Source organism: Mustela nigripes, unplaced genomic scaffold, assembly GCF_022355385.1.
Source record: "Mustela nigripes isolate SB6536 unplaced genomic scaffold, MUSNIG.SB6536 HiC_scaffold_148, whole genome shotgun sequence".
NCBI lineage: Eukaryota > Metazoa > Chordata > Mammalia > Carnivora > Mustelidae > Mustela > Mustela nigripes.
The window spans coordinates 8,214,535-8,233,811 of record NW_026739562.1 but is presented as its reverse complement, the minus strand read 5'-3'; the positions used below and the strand labels follow the sequence as shown (position 1 = coordinate 8,233,811).

General features: G+C 60.3%; 3 protein-coding genes across 13 annotated transcripts in view; 2 read left to right on the top strand and 1 right to left on the bottom strand.

Moving 5' to 3' along the window:
• LOC132008462 (activating molecule in BECN1-regulated autophagy protein 1) overlaps window positions 1–3,634 on the top strand; it is a 178,324-nt gene extending 174,690 nt beyond the window's left edge. For all 7 annotated transcript variants that reach the window (XM_059387103.1, XM_059387102.1, XM_059387104.1 and 4 more), the window contains one exon: window positions 2,058–3,634. In XM_059387103.1, the coding sequence (XP_059243086.1) occupies window positions 2,058–2,554 (497 nt within the window). In that variant the 3' untranslated portion in view covers window positions 2,555–3,634. The remainder of the gene's footprint in view (window positions 1–2,057) is intronic.
• Window positions 3,635–8,459: 4,825 nt separating this feature from the next.
• On the top strand, window positions 8,460–16,197 carry LOC132008379 (muscarinic acetylcholine receptor M4). 2 transcript variants are annotated; one of them, XM_059386914.1, is made up of 2 exons: window positions 8,460–8,544; window positions 13,500–16,197. In XM_059386914.1, exon 2 carries the CDS (start codon window positions 13,530–13,532, stop codon window positions 14,964–14,966), a length of 1,437 nt encoding a protein of 478 aa, XP_059242897.1. In that variant the 5' UTR covers window positions 8,460–8,544; window positions 13,500–13,529; the 3' UTR covers window positions 14,967–16,197. The 2 variants fall into 2 exon arrangements, with proteins under 2 accessions (XP_059242897.1, XP_059242898.1); XM_059386915.1 differs by lacking the exon at window positions 8,460–8,544 and adding an exon at window positions 8,736–8,758.
• Window positions 16,198–16,280: 83 nt separating this feature from the next.
• LOC132008380 (midkine) lies at window positions 16,281–19,176 on the bottom strand. 4 transcript variants are annotated; one of them, XM_059386917.1, is made up of 5 exons: window positions 18,923–19,176; window positions 17,882–17,958; window positions 17,568–17,735; window positions 17,284–17,445; window positions 16,281–16,594 (listed from the first exon to the last, which is right to left on the bottom strand). In XM_059386917.1, exons 2-5 carry the CDS (start codon window positions 17,955–17,957, stop codon window positions 16,569–16,571), a joined length of 432 nt encoding a protein of 143 aa, XP_059242900.1. In that variant the 5' UTR covers window position 17,958; window positions 18,923–19,176; the 3' UTR covers window positions 16,281–16,568. The 4 variants fall into 4 exon arrangements, with proteins under 4 accessions (XP_059242900.1, XP_059242901.1, XP_059242902.1 ...); XM_059386918.1 differs by lacking the exon at window positions 18,923–19,176 and adding an exon at window positions 18,801–18,877; XM_059386919.1 differs by lacking the exon at window positions 18,923–19,176 and adding an exon at window positions 18,506–18,622.
• Between the last annotated feature and the right edge of the window lie 101 nt (window positions 19,177–19,277).

The window sequence follows — 19,277 nt, the reverse complement described above, 5'->3', positions numbered from 1 at the left end:
ACAGATTAGGGACTTAACTAGAACTCAGTGAGTCTGAGCTTAATTAGAATGGTAATAGCAGCAGCGTGGAGGCTGGGTGGAAAGGGAAGAGGTAGGAAGCAAGAAGACCAGTCAGGACATAACAGCCACAGTCGTGGTGAGAGGTGACCCAGGCCAGAGCCATGGGAACAGCAGGAAAGCACAGGAGGGCCTCTCCGAGGAGCTGGCTGCAGCACTGCCCTTGGGGCACCCAGGCAGCCCTGTCCTGCCCCCGGAAGTGAGCTTCGTGAAAAGAGCTGATAGTTCACTAGGCACAGAGCCCAGCACAATGAGTTCCAATGCCAGCAGGCCTCGGGCCAGCCCCCTGCACATCCCAGACCCAGCTGGGGAGGCCCTCAGTGCACAGAGTTCTTGGAAAGCAGTGGGGGTGGCAGCGAGCACAGAGAGGTCCCCAGGGGGCCTCGCCAGCAGCCCTTTTGGCTTACAAGGTAGGAGCTGTGCCAGCACCACGGCCCTAGGTTGACCTTTCCTCTTACCCTCTGCCCTACCGTTGGAAGGCTTTGTCCCCTGAGAGAAGTGTCTTCCCTTCTGCCCTGGGAGTTGGTGCTGAGCTGTTTGAGGGGGAAGCAGGAAAGAGCGGCCGCCTTAGGGGTCGGGGGTGGATGGGTAGCGTTGATGGGGAGAAAAGCAAACTGCAGGCACGGAAGAGAAAGCTCAGGCAGAGTCTGCACTGCCTGGTGCTGGAGAGATGCACCTGGCGAAGGCCCATGGCATGCGGCTGCCAAGCACTAACCAGGAGGGAGAGATCTAATGGGGCCTCAGACACCATGAAGCTGTGAAACTGGCTGGCTGGAAATCCAGCTCTCACAAGGCAGGCAGAGAAAAGGGACTGGACAGGGAGGGAGCAAAAAAAGTCTTACAAAAATAGCTGTTGACAATAAGTACCCAAAAAAGAAAAACCCTCACCATCAGTGCCCCCAAATCTGCAAAATCTCAAACTGGCCAGCAAGTAGCCGAAGCAGATAAGTTGATAGGTAGTGCCAGTCCTGGCAGCCCACAGGTTTGGGTTGGCTGTGGGGCTAGCACAGGCGGAAGGACCTCAGGACAGAGCCCCACTCCTCCCAGACCCCAGGTTCATCAGCACAGCCGCCGCGGAGCGCCCACCGTGCCTGTTGTCTCATTTTCTCGGCCCGGCACTGTGCAAGGTGGACATTAAGGGACTTGTCCAAGGTCACACTGCTAGTACAGAACAGATTTGAGCAAGAGCCTCCCCTACTCCCACACAAGAGGGGTGGGGATGCCCAGGCCTTTGGGGAAGGAACAGAACCTTCTCTCCCTCCCTGGAGATGTGCACTGAAGCCTCAGGCCTGGGCAGTTGGCTGTCTCCAGGGAAGGATGAGGGTATGCGGCATCCTGCCCAAGCCAAGGAGAACAGTAAATGGGAAACAGCTTGGGAAATCTGGTGGTTTGGGGAAGAGAGGAGACAGAATGCCTTCTAGGGAACAGTTAAAAATCCAGTCTTCCTTGTGAGCTTTTAGGAAGTAAACAGAACAACACCGAGGGAAGACAGCACAGCTTTGAAATGAGGCTGAGCAGACTGTTTGCCTTCAGGCCGCACTCTGCAGGGCGCCCTCTCTTTCCACAGACCAGGCAGCACGCCCTCTCTCCAGGCTGGGTCCCCCAGTTACCCGGACAGGGAGAAGGCAAACAAAGCAAGCCATCTGTGACCACCCGGCCACCTTCATTCACGTAGTGACTAGCCTGCCACTTGTGCCGGAAGGGCTGAAGCCAAATGCCCGTTTTCTGGTCCGGCTCTGCCTCTTGACGGGCTGAGTGGCATTGGCCACCTCACGCCATCCTCCACCTCAGTTTTCCGACCAGTAGAACAAAAATGGGAATTAGGATCATTTGGGGAGTCTTGTCTAGCTTTCAAGTCTCTGACTGATTCTCCAAAGGAGTTGGACTCTCCTTTCTGCTTTTGGCGGAGAATCCCCCAGCTGCTCCTCACGGAGGCCTCCTTGCCTGTGTGGTCCTGGCCAGCTGCAAACTCCCTCTGTCCTGTGCTCCCTACCTTCCAGGCGAAGGCTCCGAGTCTGGTGCGAGCGGGGAAGACGCCCTCAGCAGGATCCAGCGGCTGATGGCGGAAGGGGGCATGACGGCCGTGGTGCAGCGTGAGCAGAGCACCACCATGGCCTCCATGGGCGGCTTCGGCAACAGCATCATCGTCAGCCACCGCATCCACCGCGGCTCCCAGACCGGCGCTGAGCCCGCAGCCACCCGCGCGTCCTCCCCCCGGCCCTCTGCCTCCCGGGGACTGCTTGCGGAGCCCGGGCAGCTGGCAGAGCCGGGCCTGAGCCCCCGGACAGCCTCCTGGGACCAGCCTAGTGCCCCAGGGCGGGAGCTGCCCCAGCCGCCCCTGCCGCCTTCCTCCCCGGTCCCCGCCCCTCTCCTCATTCCCAGCACTGAAGGACCAACCCTGCACTGCGACCTGACCAATAACAACCACCTTGCTGAAGGTGGTGGCAGCAGCAGAGGGGAGGCCGCGGGCCCCAGCAGGGAGCCACGGAACAGGTAGAGACCCATGTGTGCACTGGTGCTTCCCCTTGGAACCGCAGAGCAGAAACTGGACCTCACAGCTGACTGGGAACTGTCCACGCGGAAGAGCTGCGGGCTGCATCAGGGAACAGGAGCAAGAGGGGGGCCCCGAGTAAGGTCAGAGGCAGTGGGCTTGAGGCAGTTGAATGGGTGAGGCTTGCCTCGGGACTAGAACCTTCTGGAGGATCTGGAGCCCAGGGGAGCCATACTGCTGTGCTCCGTGTAAAGGGAGGAGAAAGTGGGTACCCTGCCATGAACCCCCTTTTCTCCCAGAAACATGGCTAAAGAGACTCACCCCTGGGCAGAGAGCCCAGAAGGGTGAACTGTCTTCCAGATCTGGGCCAAACCATCTGGGACAGTGGCCAGTGGGGCAGCTTTGCCCTGTCCCCCTGTTGCATGGGCAGAGCCACTAGGAGCCCAAGAGCAGGAGGAGCAGCCTGCCTCCCCCCCCCAGGAGCCACCTCCATCTCTGAGCCTTCCAGAGCTTCAGCCTCTCTTGATCTTACCCCACAGAGACCACAGTCGGGGGTCAGGCCAGGCTCCCCGATTCCTGAAGACAGGGACTTCCTGCACTTACTGATGGGGGACAACCATGGAGTGAAGGGGGCAGCCTGCTTGCCCGATGCAGGATGGGGTCAAGGGATGGTGGGCGGGTCCTCACTCAGGAGCTGGGGGGTGTAGGCTGGCCAGCCCCCGGGGCTTGTCCACCAGGCTCCTCTCTGCCTGCCCCCGGCCCTCAGAGTAGCACCTGTGGGTAGCAGGATTACATGAGCCCAGGCCAAAGCCAGCCCCAGGCTGGAGGAGGGGATGAGACTCCAGGTCAGAGTGTGAGGTCTCGGTCTGTGACTTAAGGTGTTGCATGTGGAATCTTGAACTGTACGTGTAGTTTCTAGTGGAGAAATCAAGGCTCTGATTATTTTGTTTTTAGTATGAAAATGTGATTTCTTTTCTGTTTGTAACTCATCATAGAAGCATTGTGGTGGGAGGAGAGGGGATAGTCTGACTGCTAATGAGGGAAACACCAAAGATCTACATCATTAAAATGATGACACGCCCCTCACCAGGCTCCTCTCTGTTTGTTTCCATGGAGGACGGAGGAGGGGGTGGTGATTGGGGGGTTGGGGGGAGAGGGGGCCACTGAACTCAGCGGGCCCAGGTTCTGTCATGCAGTTTCTGGTGCTGCTGTCCTATGTGGGGAGCCCTGTCTGTGGCCTCAGCAGAAGAAGCCAGTCAGGTATGGGCTGCCACGTGTGCGTGGTACCAGGGCTCTGCCCTGCCACCTCCTGCTTCCCCCAGGCTTGCTAAGGATTGGGGCAGCCTTAACAGTGATGGGGGCGGGGGTAGGTAGGAATGACAGAAAGGCCCTCATCCTGATTGCTTCCTATCCAGGACTGTAGGTCTGGAATGAAGGTGTGACTGTAACTGACCAAAAAGCTGGATCCTCGATGGTGCCTGGAAACCACCCATCATGGGTGTCTGGCCTGGCCAGGTGGGGGCCTGGGCTGGTCTACAGGCATCCCTCTAAGATGCCACTTGCTGGCTGCTCAAGTTCCCCTTTTATTTATTTATTTGACTGATAGAGATCACAGGTAGGCAGAGAGGAGGAAGCAGGCTCCCCGCTGAGCAGAGAGCCCGATGTGAAGCTCAATCCCAGGATCCTGAGCTGAAGGCAGAGGCTTTAACCCACTGAGCCGCCCAGGTGCCCCTCAAGTTCCCTTTTATTTTATGTCCTTGGTACAGTGGCTGAACGGCCTGCTGTGTAACTGTGGGCCTTGGCCACTTCTGAGTTTCAAGTCACTTAGAAAGTGGGAGGAGGATATTTGCCCCAACTCTTACAGAAGTATACAAGAAAACAGCCAGCCCAGGGGTTTTTGCCAGCAACAGCTATTTCTTTTTTTTTTTTTTTAAAGATTTTTATTTATTTATTTGATAGAGAGATCACAAGTAGGCAGAGAGGCAGGCAGAGAGAGAGGGGGAAGCAGGCTCCCCGCTGAGCAGGGAGCCCGATGCGGGGCTTGATCCCAGGACCCTGAGATCACGACCTGAGCTGAAGGCAGAGGCTTAAACCACTGAGCCACCCAGGTGCCCCACTATTTCTTTTTTTAAAGATTTTATTTATTAGAGCACAAGCATGAGTTGGGGAGGGGGCCGGAGGGGAAGGGGGAGAAGCAGGTTCCCTGCCGAACAGGGATCCCTGAGGTGGGGTTCGATCCCAGGACCCTGGGATCGTGACCTGAACCAAAGACAGATGCTCAACCGATGAGCCACGCAGGTGCCCAAGCAACGGCTATTTCTTGACTATCTCTTGTGTGTCCGACTCTGTCCCAGGTGCTCTGGAGCTTGTAGAATTACTCTCCCAACAGAGACAAAACCAAAAGTTTAAACAGGCAAGCAAGTAATACAGAACAATGTGTAGAACTATTACATAGTTACGAATGCTAGAATTTTCTGGAACATTATAACAATGGGTTCTGGAATAAGACACATCAGCCAGCTGTGTGACCTTGGGCAAGCCACTTGCCTTTTATCTGCTTCACTTTCCTGCCTTGTAGTAAGATGCAGAGCTTGTATTATGTAACCTCTTACAGTTACCTTGGAACTGTAATTTCATTTTAGGTCAGAGAGCACTGGAGTGGTTAGGGCGAGCCTTCTTTGAAGATGTGGGATTTGAATTACTCATTGAAGGGCAGAAGGATTGCCCCACTGCAGTCCCTGCCCTCTACCCACAAATCCCAACCCCCAGGGAGAGGAAGAATTCCTTGGTCTGACAGTAGGGACTATGAATTTGTTTAGTGTAAACCATGTGCCAAGGACTCAATGTGTATTATCTCTATCCTCATCACAGAAACCCTCCAAGGGTGCCTGGGTGGCTCAGTGGGTTAAGCCGCTGCCTTCGGCTCAGGTCGTGATCTCAGGGTCCTGGGATCGAGTCCCGCATCGGGCTCTCTGCTCAGCAGGGAGCCTGCTTCCCTCTCTCTCTCTCTGCCTGCCTCTCCATCTACTTGTGATTTCTCTGTCAAATAAATAAATAAAATCTTTAAAAAAAAAAAAAAAAAAGAAACCCTCCAAGATGGGAACTGGTACCACCCCTCAAACCAAACAACTAACTGACCCAGAGTTTGAACCCACCCAGATGAACCCAGATGAGGACCTGACTTGCTGTTTTTTTGGAAAACGGGGTTATGAAGAGGCCTGTGGATGAGAGCATCCAACTTTGGTCCTGCCAGCCTTGCCTCTATCCTGTCTGGCCAATGAAGAGCCCAGCAGCTACCTGTCAAAACTTTATCTCCACATCAACCCCTTTCCTTCTTTAGAAAGCCCTTACCAGGGACGCCTGGGTGGCTCAGTTGGTTAAGCCGATGCCTTCAGCTTGGGGTCATGATCCCAGCGTCCTGGGATCAAGTTCCACATCTGGCTCTTTGCTCCGCAGGGAGCCTGCTTCTCCCTCTACCTCTGCCTGCTACCCTGTCTGCCCATGCTCGCTCGCTCGCTCTCTCTGACAAATAAATCTTAAAAAAAAAAAAAAGTTGGGGCGCCTGAGTGGCTCAGTGGGTTAAGCCTCTGCCTTCGGCTCAGGTCATGATCCCAGGTGCTGGGATCGAGTCCCGCATCGGGCTCCCTGCTCAGCCAGGAGCCTGCTTCCTCCTCTCTTTCTGCCTGACTGCCTACTTGTGATCTCTGTCTGTCAAATAAATAAAATCTTAAAAAAAAAAAATGAAGCTCCTTACCAGTAGTAGAGCCTCTGGGCCCCTTGCTTGTTATAACAAGGTTGTGGGGTCAGCAGGACAGAGCTTGGCGGAGATGAGGAGTTCGGTTCAGAGGAGTTCTATACACCCAAGTAGTCAGTGAACCCAGCTGAGTCAAAGGCAGAGGGCAAAGACAAATCCCCTGGTTCCCAACTCTGCTCTTCATAGTTCACTGTTGGGTTTGGGATTGGAGGGGTCAACCCTACCTACCCCAGGATTTCAGGGAAACGAGCAACTTTGCCTGACTGATTCTGGAAGAACTCAAGGCAGTGGTTGGAGACATTTCTAATTTCTGTGGCCCCCATTCCTTGGCCTGGCTTGTTTACTCTGTTTGACTTTATAAGTATCTGGCCTCCCCTGTATCCTCATTACACACACACACACACACACACATAGACACACACAGACACACACAGACACACACACACACACACACCATAGTTTCACCTTCCTAGGAGCACCCTCCTCTCCTAGACCCTAAGGAGAGAGATGGCAAAGTGGAACAAGGGCAGGACTATCATCTGATTGTCATATGAACCATCTGAGCCCATTTCCTCATCTGTGAAGTGGGGGCAAGAACAACAGCTTCTTTCGTCCTTGGTTATGAGGCTCATGGAAGACCAGATCATTCGCATTCAGTGTGGAGAATACACCAAAAGCCCTGCAGCTCCGGCTCTTCCCCCAGTTCCCACCCCTTCTCTGACAGCTCCTGCCACCTCCCCTCTACTGCCTTACCCTCCTCCACCGCCCCCCTCACAGCCCCCCGCCTCCCCCCGTCCTTGGGGGAGGGTGGAGAGGCGGGACCTGAGTTGTTTTTCCAAGAGAAGGAATCCGCGGTCTTAAGGTTAATCGGGTGTTTGTGCTCAAAGAGTTCGGGGTAACAGGCATCAGGGCCTGGGCGTGGGGTGGGGGTGGGGAGCAACTAGTCGGACCCCGGCTGGCCCCAGGAAAGGTCGTGTCAGAAATGTGGGTGCCCTGTATTGCGGTGCGGAGCCTACAAGGTCAGGGTAGAGGTGGAGCTCTCCGAGGTGCTGAAGTCACCGGACCCGTTCGCGGGCGCCCCAGTCGCGGACTCCCGGGCCCTCCCCTTCCGCTCCGCACAAGCAAGGTCCCAAGTCTCCAGGCCTCGACCCATGCGGTTCCCGGAAACCTCAAGACACCACTCGCCCTCTGGGGTCTCGCTCCGGGCTCCGCCCCAGGTGACCTTGGGCACTCAGCTCTCCCTCACAGGCATCGGTGAACTTGCCCTCCAGGCCGCGGCAGCCTGGGCGGCGCGTCCCATCCTGGGGCCGAAGAGGGGATGCGCACCCCTTCCCGGGCCTGAAGTTCGGGAGCCGGGAACCGGGCGGCGGTGGTCGGGGGCCGGGCAAGTGTTGTGTGCGGTGGGCGGGCTCCTCCCTCCCTGGCGGACTGTTGCCTGTCTTCTCTCTCCAGCTCCTTCCCAGGCCCCGACGGCGCCCCTCCTCTCTGACAGCCCGGCGGCCGACAAGCGGCCCTGAGGCTGGAAGCTGCCGGCCCTCAGCTCTCTGCCCCGACGGAACCGTGACGGCTGAGCCGACCCCACCCACCCGTAACCTCTTGTTGGGGTCAAACACTCGCTCCTCCGAGGTCCCACTGTGAGCGGGGCCCGGTAGGGAGGGAGGTCCAGGCGGGGCGCGAGACCACCTCCAGGTCCCGGGTGCTTGGTCAGAGCGGAGGCGGAGAGCGGAGCCAGACGGGGCTGCCAGCTCCCTCCCCAGCCCGCGAGGGGGCGCCGCGTCCCCATGACAACGCGGACACCCCACCCCCCCCAACACCCCAGCCTCCCCGGAGGGCAGCGCCCCCCTGCTAAGCAGTACTGCCAGCCGGGGGCGGTCCCCCCACAGTGGCCGAGCGGGGAGCTTGCCGGCCGGCTCTAGTGAGGGGCGCTCGTAGCTGGGGTCCCCGACGCCCCGGGTGGTGCCCCCCGCGCGTCTCAGTTGGGTGGCCGGCCCGGGGCGGGCGGCGCGGCCCCACTAGGATTGGCTGCTTCCCCGTGACATCACGCGGCTCGGGGAAAAGTGCGAGCGTGAGCGCGAGTCGAAGCCACAGCGCCGGGAGCTGCGGGCGGAGCAGGGGCCGCCCCTCGGCACCCCGTCCCCGCCCCCGGCCCGCGGCCCGGCCGCGCGCCCCGCCCGCTGGCCCGCGGGCCGCCCGCTGGTCCCGCCGTCTGTCAGGTGCGAGGGGACCGGGGCGGAGGTGTCTGGTAAGTGACTACGCGGCGGCGCGGGGGCAGGGGGACTCGATTGGGGGAGAAGGACGTGGGGCTCCCGGACCCTCTGAGGCTTCCCGGAGACTCGTCCCATTGGGACGGGGCCCCAGGCCCTTTTGGGGACGACCGCGGTGCTTGGAGCTGCACAGAGCCCGAGGGTGAGGGGCCCCGCGGGAAGAAAGACCCGGAGTCTCGGAAGCTTCTCCAGGTGCGCCTCTGGGAAGGAATGGACATTCAGGAGGTCGGGGGAGGGGTACCCGCCCACAGCCCTCAAGGCGCCAGGGGCAGCCGTCGGGGGCGGGACCCTGCACTCCAGTCCTCCCACGGGCAGCTCTGGAGGGCGCCAGGATCCGGAGCCCTAAGGAGCCTTTTTCCCGCCCGTCTCCCCACCCCCAACCCCCGGCGCTGCCAGCCCACTCCGGTCCATGAAGTCCTCCATCCGCGACCTTGAACCCCGACGGAGATACCCCCCCCTCCCCTGGCGCCCCTCCCCCACTCTAGGACTACCCCCTGCTGTTGCCCAGGCTCCGAGCCCGGGAGAGCCGGAGCCAAGCCCCGGGCCCAGTGGCGGAAGTGTCAGGCGCAGTGTCCCCGGCGAATTCCCTGAGCCCCTTTTCCCTCCTGTGAACTCTTGAGTCTTTCTCCCGCCCCAGGGACGGATCCAGGGGCACAGCCTTTCTGGAACCTTAAAGTCAATGCCTAAGAACCAAGGACCCACACCCCAACCCCCTCCCCACGGCGTCCAGAGCACGCGCTCCCTTCTCGTCCGGAAAAGGGGGGGCTCCAGAACCCGGGAAAGCACGGTGCCCACGCCCAGAGGCTGCAGGAACTGCGTGCTAGGGGGTTGGGGGGGAGGGCGGGGCACCGGAAAGCCAGGGCCCCATTGACCAGGAAGGGGACCTGGAGGAGCCTCCAGAAGAGCCCAATAATAACTCCCAACCCGGTCCTCGAGGTCCGCCCAGGCCCAGAGCTCGAGAAACCGGGAGCCCACTCTAGCCGCTGGGGCCAGATGGTGCCTCTCCGGCGGGGTGCAGGGTTAGAAGTGTGGGAAGGAATGAATCTTACACTCAACTGACCTAAGCCCCGGCTGGGCCTCCCCGTTTTGGGGGTGCTGCCGGTATATTCCCACCGGCAGACTGGGCACCCTTTGACCATAATCCTCCTGAGCACGCTTTGCTGAGCCTGGTATCCTGGAAGGCCAGTGGGGCGACTCCAGCAGAGGCCCCTCGACAGAAGTCAGTCCCAGGCTGGGACACCACGCCACAGCGTTGGGGACCCATACACCACTGGGCGCTGGCTGAGACGATGCCCAAGGTCAGGAGGCCCGTCGCAGCCCAGATTGTAGTCTAGCCGCGACCCCTTCCCACCCACGAGCGGGGCACAGGCACGATTCAGACTCTGGCTCTAGACTGGATCTTCTCTGTGCTCAGACAGCGGAAGTCTGAACTGAGGTCTCCTGGCAGGGCCGTTTGAACCCGGGCAGGTCACCTACTGTGGGCTCTGCGTTTGCTCTTGTGCACAAACTCCCAGGTATAGGCATACCCAAATCGTGTGCATTCCCCAGACCACAGCACCCCGGGCCCGCGCACGCATGCACAAGCACGTGTCCACATGGCACGGGCCTGCTCACGCGCACAGGGCCCACTGGTATCCAGGCGTGGCCGAGCGCGCACACACGCACATGCAGACAGCTACTCGCTTCTACTCGCGCTCCCCAGTAATCACACACAAACAGAACTCGCACTCGCCTTCCCGCCCACACGTTGCTCGGCGGGGCCGGGTGGAAGCCCGGCGCCCTTAACTTTCCCACCACTGAACCCGCGCGGCGACGAGGGCAGCTCGCGGGCAGGGCCTGGCAAAGGGGTGGGGTTGGGGGATGCGGGCACGTCCTACCCTTGGGAGGCCCTGCCCTGGAGCCTCCTCTGTGTTCTCGGTCGCACTGGAGTTGGGGGCGGCGGCGAAGAGCCGCCGCCCGCCGGGAGTCAGGAGCCGGCACCCAGGGCTCGACATTGCCATCTAGCGGTGTGCACAGCCCTGGGCAGCGGTTGCTCGACTCCCGGATCTCCGGCGGGCCTGGATGGCAGAGAGAGGCCCCAGAGAGGGTTGCTATCAGAATGTGTGCTGGGCAGGTGGGGTGCGGGGTGGGGGGGTTCAGAAAGATGCTGGGGCGGGAGTCGGCAAGGCACCATGCTTCACCCTTTCTGCCGCTGGCAGCTTCCCCTAGCGGACCCAGAGGGGAACTAAACCACCTGTCATCTCCGAGACAAGATGTCTGTCCCCCATGGAGATAAGAGGTCTCTTCTCTTCTGGGAAAGCTAAGTGGAGGAACCAGCAGGGAGTGGGAAGGGACCCTTAGTTCTTTGGTTTTGAGCAGTGGACAGCAGAGGCAGGAAATCCACCTGAGACAGGTTGGGGTTGAGAAGGTGGCTCCTGGGTTCTAATTGAGCCCTTCCCCCTTACACACGGGAGGACTTTGGGCAAGTTAATTAACATTATCCTCATCTGTAGGAAGATAGTTACCTCAGTGAGATGGGGATACTAATAGTACGGACCTTATCAGGAATCTGTAGGGATTAAACCAGGTAATCTGCTGAAAAAACTCAGAAGGATTCCTGACTCCTAGTTAACACTCAATAAACCAGGGCTCCTATGTTTTTCGTATTGGGGACTTCTGGCCCCATTCCCATCTCGCTGGCCCGTGTCCTGGCCCCGGGAGGCTGAGATGGGGCTTTCCTTGGAGCTGGCGGACAGATCCATCCTGCCCACCCTGCACCGGCTTGCACCTGCCTGGCGAGGGCCAGCCCTCCCTGCTAGGTGCTTCTGCCCTACCAGCTCAGAGGGAGACACCGGAAACTCTCCAAGATGAAATGCGGCTGTCAGAGACCCCAGAGAGGCTGGTTTTTAGCCTTTGTCCTTGACTCATGTGTGACCTTGGAAATGGCAACACCCCTCTTTGAGCCTCTCCTCCTGAGAACCAAGGATTTGGACAGGCGACTGTGAACTGCCAGGCCAGGAGGCAGGGTCTGGGTCTGCAGAGGCGAATGAGAGGGGTTGAGGCCAGGCGTGGGCCGGGGATGGGTCACCCTGGTCCTTGCCTCTAGCCTCTGGCGCATTTTCTTGCGGCAGATGGAAAGTTCAGTTGCTGGTCCCCATAGCTTCTTGGGAGGGGTCTGGGACCGGGTCCTCTCTATTTTGCAAACGAGAAAGAGAGAGGTGGGAAGGGGAGGTGGCTGGTCTAGAGCCAGGACCCTGCTGGCCTTGGAGCCTGGGCTGCTGGGTGAGTGCTCCTTCCTCCACACTGGCTGCCTCGCCCTCTCTCTTCCTCTCTGTCACACACAGACGTTGTGTATACGACAGCGCGCGGGGCTGGCGGGGCTGCGACGGGGCCCGTGTGCGTGTGTAATGGTGCGTGTGTTGGCGGGTGTGAAGGAGGCTGGGCTGAACGGCTGCCCTGGCATAGCGCACTGGGCGTGGGCCTCCCTCACGTGTATGGGAGAGGAAGGCAGGGGAGAGATGAGGAGGGACCTGGGTGGGAGGGGGGTACAGGCTCAGGGGAGGGGCCATGTGCTTGGGGGGCCCTAACGGGATGTTCTCCATGTGTACTGGCGGGCCAGGGGGTGCCCTCGGGGTGGCCACAGGCTCCCCTGCCACATCCCCCCTTCCCTCTGGGACACTTTGAGGCCCCTTTGTGTCCCCAGTTGGGCCGAGAGCTGGTGCCGGCCCCTTGGAAGCCCTGTGTGAATTTCCTTGGCTGACAGGCCCTCTCGGCTTCTGACTCCTCCTGGTCCTCCCTCAGCCCCTTGCTGTGGATGGTCCCTACCACCCCTGCACTGAGTGCCCCCCCACACACCCTGGGGCTGGGAGGGGGAGCTCGGAGAGGGGAGGCTGTGTTGGTATGTACCTTTCTGGGCCCTCTACACGGCACTCTCCTCGTCCTTGGTGGTTCCCCACTCCAGGCCACCCCGGTCATCCCCGGAGCCTTCCCTGAGGTGGCCTCACCGGCTCTTGTGGCTCTTCAGGTCTCCCTCTGCCAGAACCCTTAGGGTTCTGGGGCAGCAGCAGGACGTCAAGGACTTGTGGAACTTTGGGCGGGTTATTTAGTATCTCTGTGCCTCAGTTTCCTCACCTGGAAGTAGTGAAAAATAAAGGTTTCTACTTCACAGATGTGTCGTGAGGAAGACGTTAGTTAATGTTGGTAGAAAGTAAAGTGCCCAACAATTATTAGTAGATGAGAAGTCTTAACTGCTAATATATATTCTTGCCTGTGTCCCCAGTGCCATCTAGGAGGATGGAGGACAGGTCCCCCAGGATGTTTGATCACAAAATGACTGAGGAGGTGAATGAACCCTCCTGACCAGAGCTACATGCTGACGTCTGGGACCACTGAAAACCCTCCCCATTGCTTCTCTGGGGCCTGCACACACTGGTCTTCTCTCTGTACCCCATATGTGCCCCAGGGCCTTTGCTCTGGCTATTGCCCCGACTAAGCCACCTCCGTGACTCTTCACATGGCTGCCTCCTTGCCATTGTCCAGATCCCCTCCTTGGAGAGGCCTTCACTGATCACCCAACAAGGAAGCATCCCTGTCTGTCCTCTGACTCACCCACTATATACCATTTGCCCTCTTGTTTTCCTTCCAGGTTTTTTTTCTTTCTTTCTTTCTTTCTTTCTTTCTTTTTTTTTTTTTGTGGTTTGCACGTTCGTCTGCCCCAATCAAACTGGAAGCTCCGTGAGGGTGGGGATCTTGTCTCAATCACTTCTATAACTCCTGCCCCCAGGACGGTGCCTGTACACAGTAGGCGCTTAATATGTGATGAATGGGTGAAGAAACGAGCCAGTGATGGGCGGAGTTCTCCAAGGCCCCACAGGACAATGTTCCTCTGTCACCTCCCGTTACCTCTCTAAACCCCTTCAGCAGCTCACCCTTTCCTCTCTCCCTCCTCCTCCAGACACCTGCCTGGCTGCCCTGGCTAACCAAAATGGCGAACATCACACCAGTCAATGGCAGCTCGGGCAACCAGTCTGTGCGCTTGGTCACGTCCACGCATAACCGCTACGAAACCGTGGAAATGGTATTCATCGCCACGGTGACAGGCTCGTTGAGCCTGGTGACTGTCGTGGGCAACATCCTGGTGATGCTCTCTATCAAGGTCAACAGGCAGCTGCAGACAGTCAACAACTACTTCCTCTTCAGCCTGGCGTGTGCCGACCTCATCATCGGCGCTTTCTCCATGAACCTCTACACCGTGTACATCATCAAGGGCTACTGGCCTCTGGGCGCCGTGGTCTGTGACCTGTGGCTGGCCCTGGACTATGTGGTGAGCAACGCTTCGGTCATGAACCTCCTCATCATCAGCTTTGACCGCTACTTCTGTGTCACCAAGCCCCTCACCTACCCAGCCCGGCGCACCACCAAGATGGCAGGCCTCATGATCGCTGCCGCCTGGGTCTTGTCCTTCGTGCTCTGGGCACCCGCTATCTTGTTCTGGCAGTTTGTGGTGGGCAAGAGGACGGTGCCAGACAACCAATGCTTCATCCAGTTCCTGTCCAACCCGGCGGTGACTTTCGGCACTGCCATTGCTGCCTTCTACCTGCCCGTGGTCATCATGACGGTGCTCTACATCCACATCTCCCTGGCCAGTCGCAGCCGAGTCCACAAGCACCGGCCCGAAGGCCCCAAGGAGAAGAAGGCCAAGACCCTGGCCTTCCTCAAGAGCCCTCTGATGAAGCAGAGCCTCCAGAAGGCCCCGCCAGGGGACGCGGGCCCCGAGGAACTGCGCAACGGGAAGCTGGAGGAGGCCCCTCCCCCGGCCCTGCCGCCCCCACCGCGCCCCATGGCCGACAAGGACACTTCCAATGAGTCCAGCTCAGGCAGCGCCACACACAACACCAAGGAACGGCCCCCCACGGAGCTGTCCACCGCGGAGGCCACCACGCCGGCCGTGCCCGCCCCTCCCCTCCAACCGCGGGCCCTCAACCCCGCCTCCAAATGGTCCAAGATCCAGATTGTGACGAAGCAGACTGGCAATGAGTGTGTGACAGCCATCGAGATCGTCCCGGCCACGCCCGCGGGCATGCGTCCGGCGGCCAACGTGGCCCGCAAGTTCGCCAGCATTGCCCGCAACCAGGTGCGCAAGAAGCGCCAGATGGCGGCCCGGGAGCGCAAGGTGACTCGGACCATCTTCGCCATCCTGCTGGCCTTCATCCTCACCTGGACGCCATACAATGTCATGGTCCTGGTGAACACCTTCTGCCACAGCTGCATCCCCGAAACGGTGTGGTCCATCGGCTACTGGCTTTGCTACGTCAACAGCACCATCAACCCCGCCTGCTATGCCCTCTGCAACGCCACCTTTAAAAAGACCTTCCGGCACCTGCTGCTGTGCCAGTATAGGAACATCGGCACAGCCAGGTAGGCGGGCAGAGGCGCCACAGGAGGTGCTGGTGGTCGCGTGTGTGCGCTGAGCCGCGGGGGTGGTCACGGGGGGGTGGTCCCTCCTGTGGTGGTCGCGGAGAGGTCTGGAAATCTGGAAGTGTCTCTCCGCCTTCCTGTTCACTGAAGAGAACTGAGGTCCCCGAGAGCCCTGTGAGGCTCAGAAAGCAGCTGTGGCAGGATGCGGACAGACCAGATCTCCACTCAGCACAGGCAGGAGGCTCAGCCCCAGAAGCATCTGGAGCAAGACTGCCCCCCCCCCCCCCCCCTGTTGGCCCGCCTCAGGTTGCTGGGAGTCACTGGGCTTCTGGGGCACCTGGCCCACTGTGACCAACCGGGTGGCTGGGAGAATGGACATCTGGGGGGAGCAGAAGCCGGGGATCCCTGTGGGAGGAGCAGGGGAGCCGATGCTGGGGAAAGGAGGCTTGGGAAGGGAGTGGAGGGGTAGGGTCCCTCCATTCTGCTGTAGTTGGTGCTTTCTCCCCGCTGCACCCTGCATGTAGGCCCAGCCCCTCCTCCCAGGTCCCATTCCAGGGGCAGAGCGCTCTCCTCGCTGCAGCTACTCGGCCAGGTGCTGGTTGGGTGGGCGGGTGGGCTAGCTGGAGGCCAGGCCCTTCTGGGCTCTCAGGCACCCCCCTCTCCCCTCTCCATCCCTCCCCCAACCCCAGCACTGTCCTGGTCATGGTCAGGATGGGGCAGCTAGGAGGTCAGCATCTCACGCTCAGGAGTGGAGGTCTGGCTTCCTGCGGTCCCGTGCGGAGCAGAGGCCCCCCGATTCTGAAAAGCACCCTCCCAGCAGGCTTCTGCAGCATGTGAGGGAGGCCTGGGTTGCCGGGGAGAATGGGGGCCAACTTGACCCACACAGGGTTCAGGCAAGCAGCTCCCATCTCCTCTCCCAATGGATAGAACCTTCTATTGGTAGTGGGCTGTACCAAAAGACCTTTGGTTGAGAGTGGCTGAGATGAGGAGTGTCCGTTCTAGGGAGCCTTCTGGCTTCCCAGCTCCGGTGTGCCCCTCCCCCCCAAAGACCAGACTGAAAGGCTCAGGGGACTGGAGGGGGCACCCTCTCAGGAGTCAGTCAGGGCCCTGAAAGCAATTTTTCATAACCTTCCTGCTTTTTCCATGAGCTCTGGGGAGCACTCACCGCCAAGCCCCCCAGCCCCCTGAAAGCCACATCCCTACCGCCTTCCCGTTCCTTCCCAAGTTTCTGCCCCAACAAATTACCACAGCAAACTCCCTGGGTTGGGGCTTTTATATATTAAATGAAAAGCTTTTATTGGGAAAAAAACAAAACAAAACAAAAACACGACTGTTTATTTATTTCTCAGTAATGGCATCTTTGTGGGGAAGAACAAAAGGGGGTACCAGGAATCACATCCCTCTGGGGCAGGAGGCTCAAGCTGTCCACAATCCCCTGTCCCTCCCCATCTGGGACACTTGGGGGTGGGGGCAGAGGACTGAAAGGGAAGAAGCAGGGTATGATTGATAAAGCTAATGAGTAGACAAAAGGCACTGGTAGGTTAGATCTTGGGCCTGTGGGAGGGAGGGCACCGGCCCTGGGCTCCGCGGCATCCAGACCTGGCTGCTAGTCCTTTCCCTTCCCTTTCTTGGCTGTAAAACAAGAAATAGCGTGTTATCAGAGTCACCTGAAGTTCAGGTGACCTGGTAGAGACCCCCAGTATATACATTAGGGAGAAAATTCTGCCCCCTAGTGGCTGTATATCAGCGGACCGGGTCGCTGGAGGGAGAGCGCAGCCATATTGATGCCACACGGACTTGGGACACTTTCATTTGGGCTCGGGAAATCTTCAAGTTCTTGGTCCCAGGGGCCCTCAGCCTCCACCTCCTCACCTAACAAGGTGGGCTGATTCACCTCTGCCCTGATGGCCTCTCTAGGCTGCTGTGAATTGACAATGAGCTAGGGGGTGGTGGGAGTTGGGACTGGGAAGTTCTGATACTAGAAAGGACCCAAGCTGACCAAATGTTTCTTCTGGCTGGAGAGGTGACAAAGCCAAGCCCTTCTGGGACAACTCCCTGACTCCCAAGCAAAATGCTCCAACAGAACCAAATGAGTTTGTACTTCCACTCCGGCCAGAAGGATTTGATAATCCTTGAGCACCTTCTGTGGCTCACCCTCAGTACCTGCCCATCTAAGGCATCTCTACGGAGAGGAAAAGCATAGGGCAGAGGTGTCAAGAAGTCACCCGCCACAGTCCAGAACTTTAGGCTTAACCATTCCCTCTCACTGGTTGTGGAGGGCCCCGGCAATGACCACCCCCAACCCCAACCAGTTCCCTGACCTTTGGCCTTGGCTTTGGTCTTGGGGGTGCAGGGCTTGGTCACGCGGATGGTCTCCTGGCATTGGGCATTATACCGCGCCTTCTTCAGGGTGCCTTGGCGGGCTTTGGTGCCCGTGCCCCCATCACACGCCCCCCAGCTCTCAAACTTGTACTTGCAGTCCGCTGGAGGGAGAGCGCCCTGGGTCAGATCTGGGGGCCCAGTGGTGGCCACAAACCTGCCCAAGTTTCAGTGAGGCTGCCCCCACCCTACCCCCAGCCCTCCCTCCGCCTGCGCCCCACCTCACCTCCAAACTCCTTCTTCCAGTTGCAAGGCACCCTGCACCGGGTACGCTGAGTCTGGGCCCCACAGGTGCCCTCGCGGAAGCCCACGCCGCAGTCTTTGCTGCTGGGGGTGCAGGGCCCCCAGGCCCACTCCGCGCACTCGGTCCCCGGGCCGCCCTTCTTCACTTTGTCTAAGACGCACGGGGAACGGGGCTCAGACTCACTCGGGGACCGCTTCCTGGGGTCCCGGCCTCGGAATGCCGGCGGCCAGGCCCGAGGCTGCCGGCCTCACCCGCCGGTCTCCAGCCCTCCTCCAGTCCCCCACACCCCGTATCACCTTTCTTTTTTGCCACCGCGGAGGTGAGCGCCAACAGGGTGAGGAGGGCGAGGAGGAGGAAGCCTCGGTGATGCATCCTGCGGGGAGATGTCGGGTCAGCGTCCCCCTGCCGCCCCCTTCCCCACGGGGGCGCCGCACGCGCGCACCTCCCACCCCCGGCCCCACTCTCCAGGCCCACGGGCCGCGGCGGCGGCGGGAGGGCTCTGGGGTCGGCCCCTCGCCGCTAGCCGGGGCGCACAGCCCAAAGTGTCTCGCTGGGGGCGGCCTGGAGTTCAGGACGCAGCTCGGACCGCCACCCCGCCCCCGGGGCCCGAGGCTGGCCGGGGCCTAGCTGGCGAAGGGCCCAGGTCGCCGCTGCAAGTCCGCCGGGGCCCCCGCGCGCTCACTCGCTCGCTGCCCGCGGTGCTGCGCTCCCTCCCGCGCCGGGCCAGTCCCGCTCCGGCCGCCGCGGCCCCTTTTGTCTCCAGAACCGGTCTGAGCCGGTCACATGGGCCCCCGCCCCCTTCCCGCCCCCCATCCCCACCGAGGAAGGACCCGCCCCGCCCCCTCCCCTCAAACCCGCACCGCCCCCCGACCCCGGCGTCCCCGCCTCCGCTCCCGCCCTGCGCCCCCCGGCGCTTCTACCCCGGCTTCCCGCCGCGGGTCCCCGCAACTCCGGTTCGCTCCGCCCGGGCCGCCAGACGGCGGGCTCTGCCTGCCCCCGATTTTCCGAGCCCGGGGTCTCCCGGCCCCAGGCCCCTGTCCTGTCCAGGCTCCCCGGGGCCCTGCCCCAGCCCCAGCTTTCCGCCGCCGACTCTGCCCCCTTCCTCTGGGGCCGTTCTCTTTCCCCGATGGACGCCCGCCCTTCTTCCCGTGGAGGGAAGCCCGAGCGGATGGGGACTTGGGAGGGAGCTCGGAGCTCCGGGGGTGTCACGGGTACCGGCGCTCCCGGGGCCTGCGTTCCAGCCTGTGCGAGGCTCCGTCCCCGGATGACTGTTTAACCCGGTCGAGGACCGGCTCTCTGCTCCCCCTTAGGTGCTGCGGACAGAGCGCCAGCCCCACCTCGGGTCGCTTCACCAAGTGTGCAGGGAGCCGCTCCGCTGAGTGTTCGAGGAGCCTGGGACGGGGAGCCCCAGAGAAAGCGCTCCGGGACGCGGACCGCGCCGCGCCCTTCAGGAGCGCAGGTTTTCGGGGGCGGGAGCTGGGGGAAGTTGGGGGAGGAGGAGCCCTCAGGCTCGGATTTGGTGAGGCTTGGGAGCTGACAAGAGCCGTCTGAGAAGTTCCAGACCCAGCCAAGGCGGCGGCTGCAGATGCCCACTCCTTCCAATCCTGGGACCTGGGGGATCACCTCACCCGATCCCCTAAACAGCAAAAGCAACCGAGGCCTGGGGGAGGGGGCTTGCCCAGGGCCACAGGG

Bases quoted from the DNA above. Each gene is read 5' to 3' on its own strand.
- LOC132008379 (XM_059386914.1), top strand. From the start codon at position 13,530: ATGGCGAACATCACACCAGTCAATGGCAGCTCGGGCAACCAGTCTGTG.
- LOC132008380 (XM_059386917.1), bottom strand. From the start codon at position 17,957: ATGCATCACCGAGGCTTCCTCCTCCTCGCCCTCCTCACCCTGTTGGCG. The intron at 17,736-17,881 runs GTGATACGGGGT...CGTGCGTCTTAG, and splicing joins CGCGGTGGCAAAAAAGAAAG to ACAAAGTGAAGAAGGGCGGC. The intron at 17,446-17,567 runs GTGAGGTGGGGC...CTCTCCCTCCAG, and splicing joins CTGGAAGAAGGAGTTTGGAG to CGGACTGCAAGTACAAGTTT.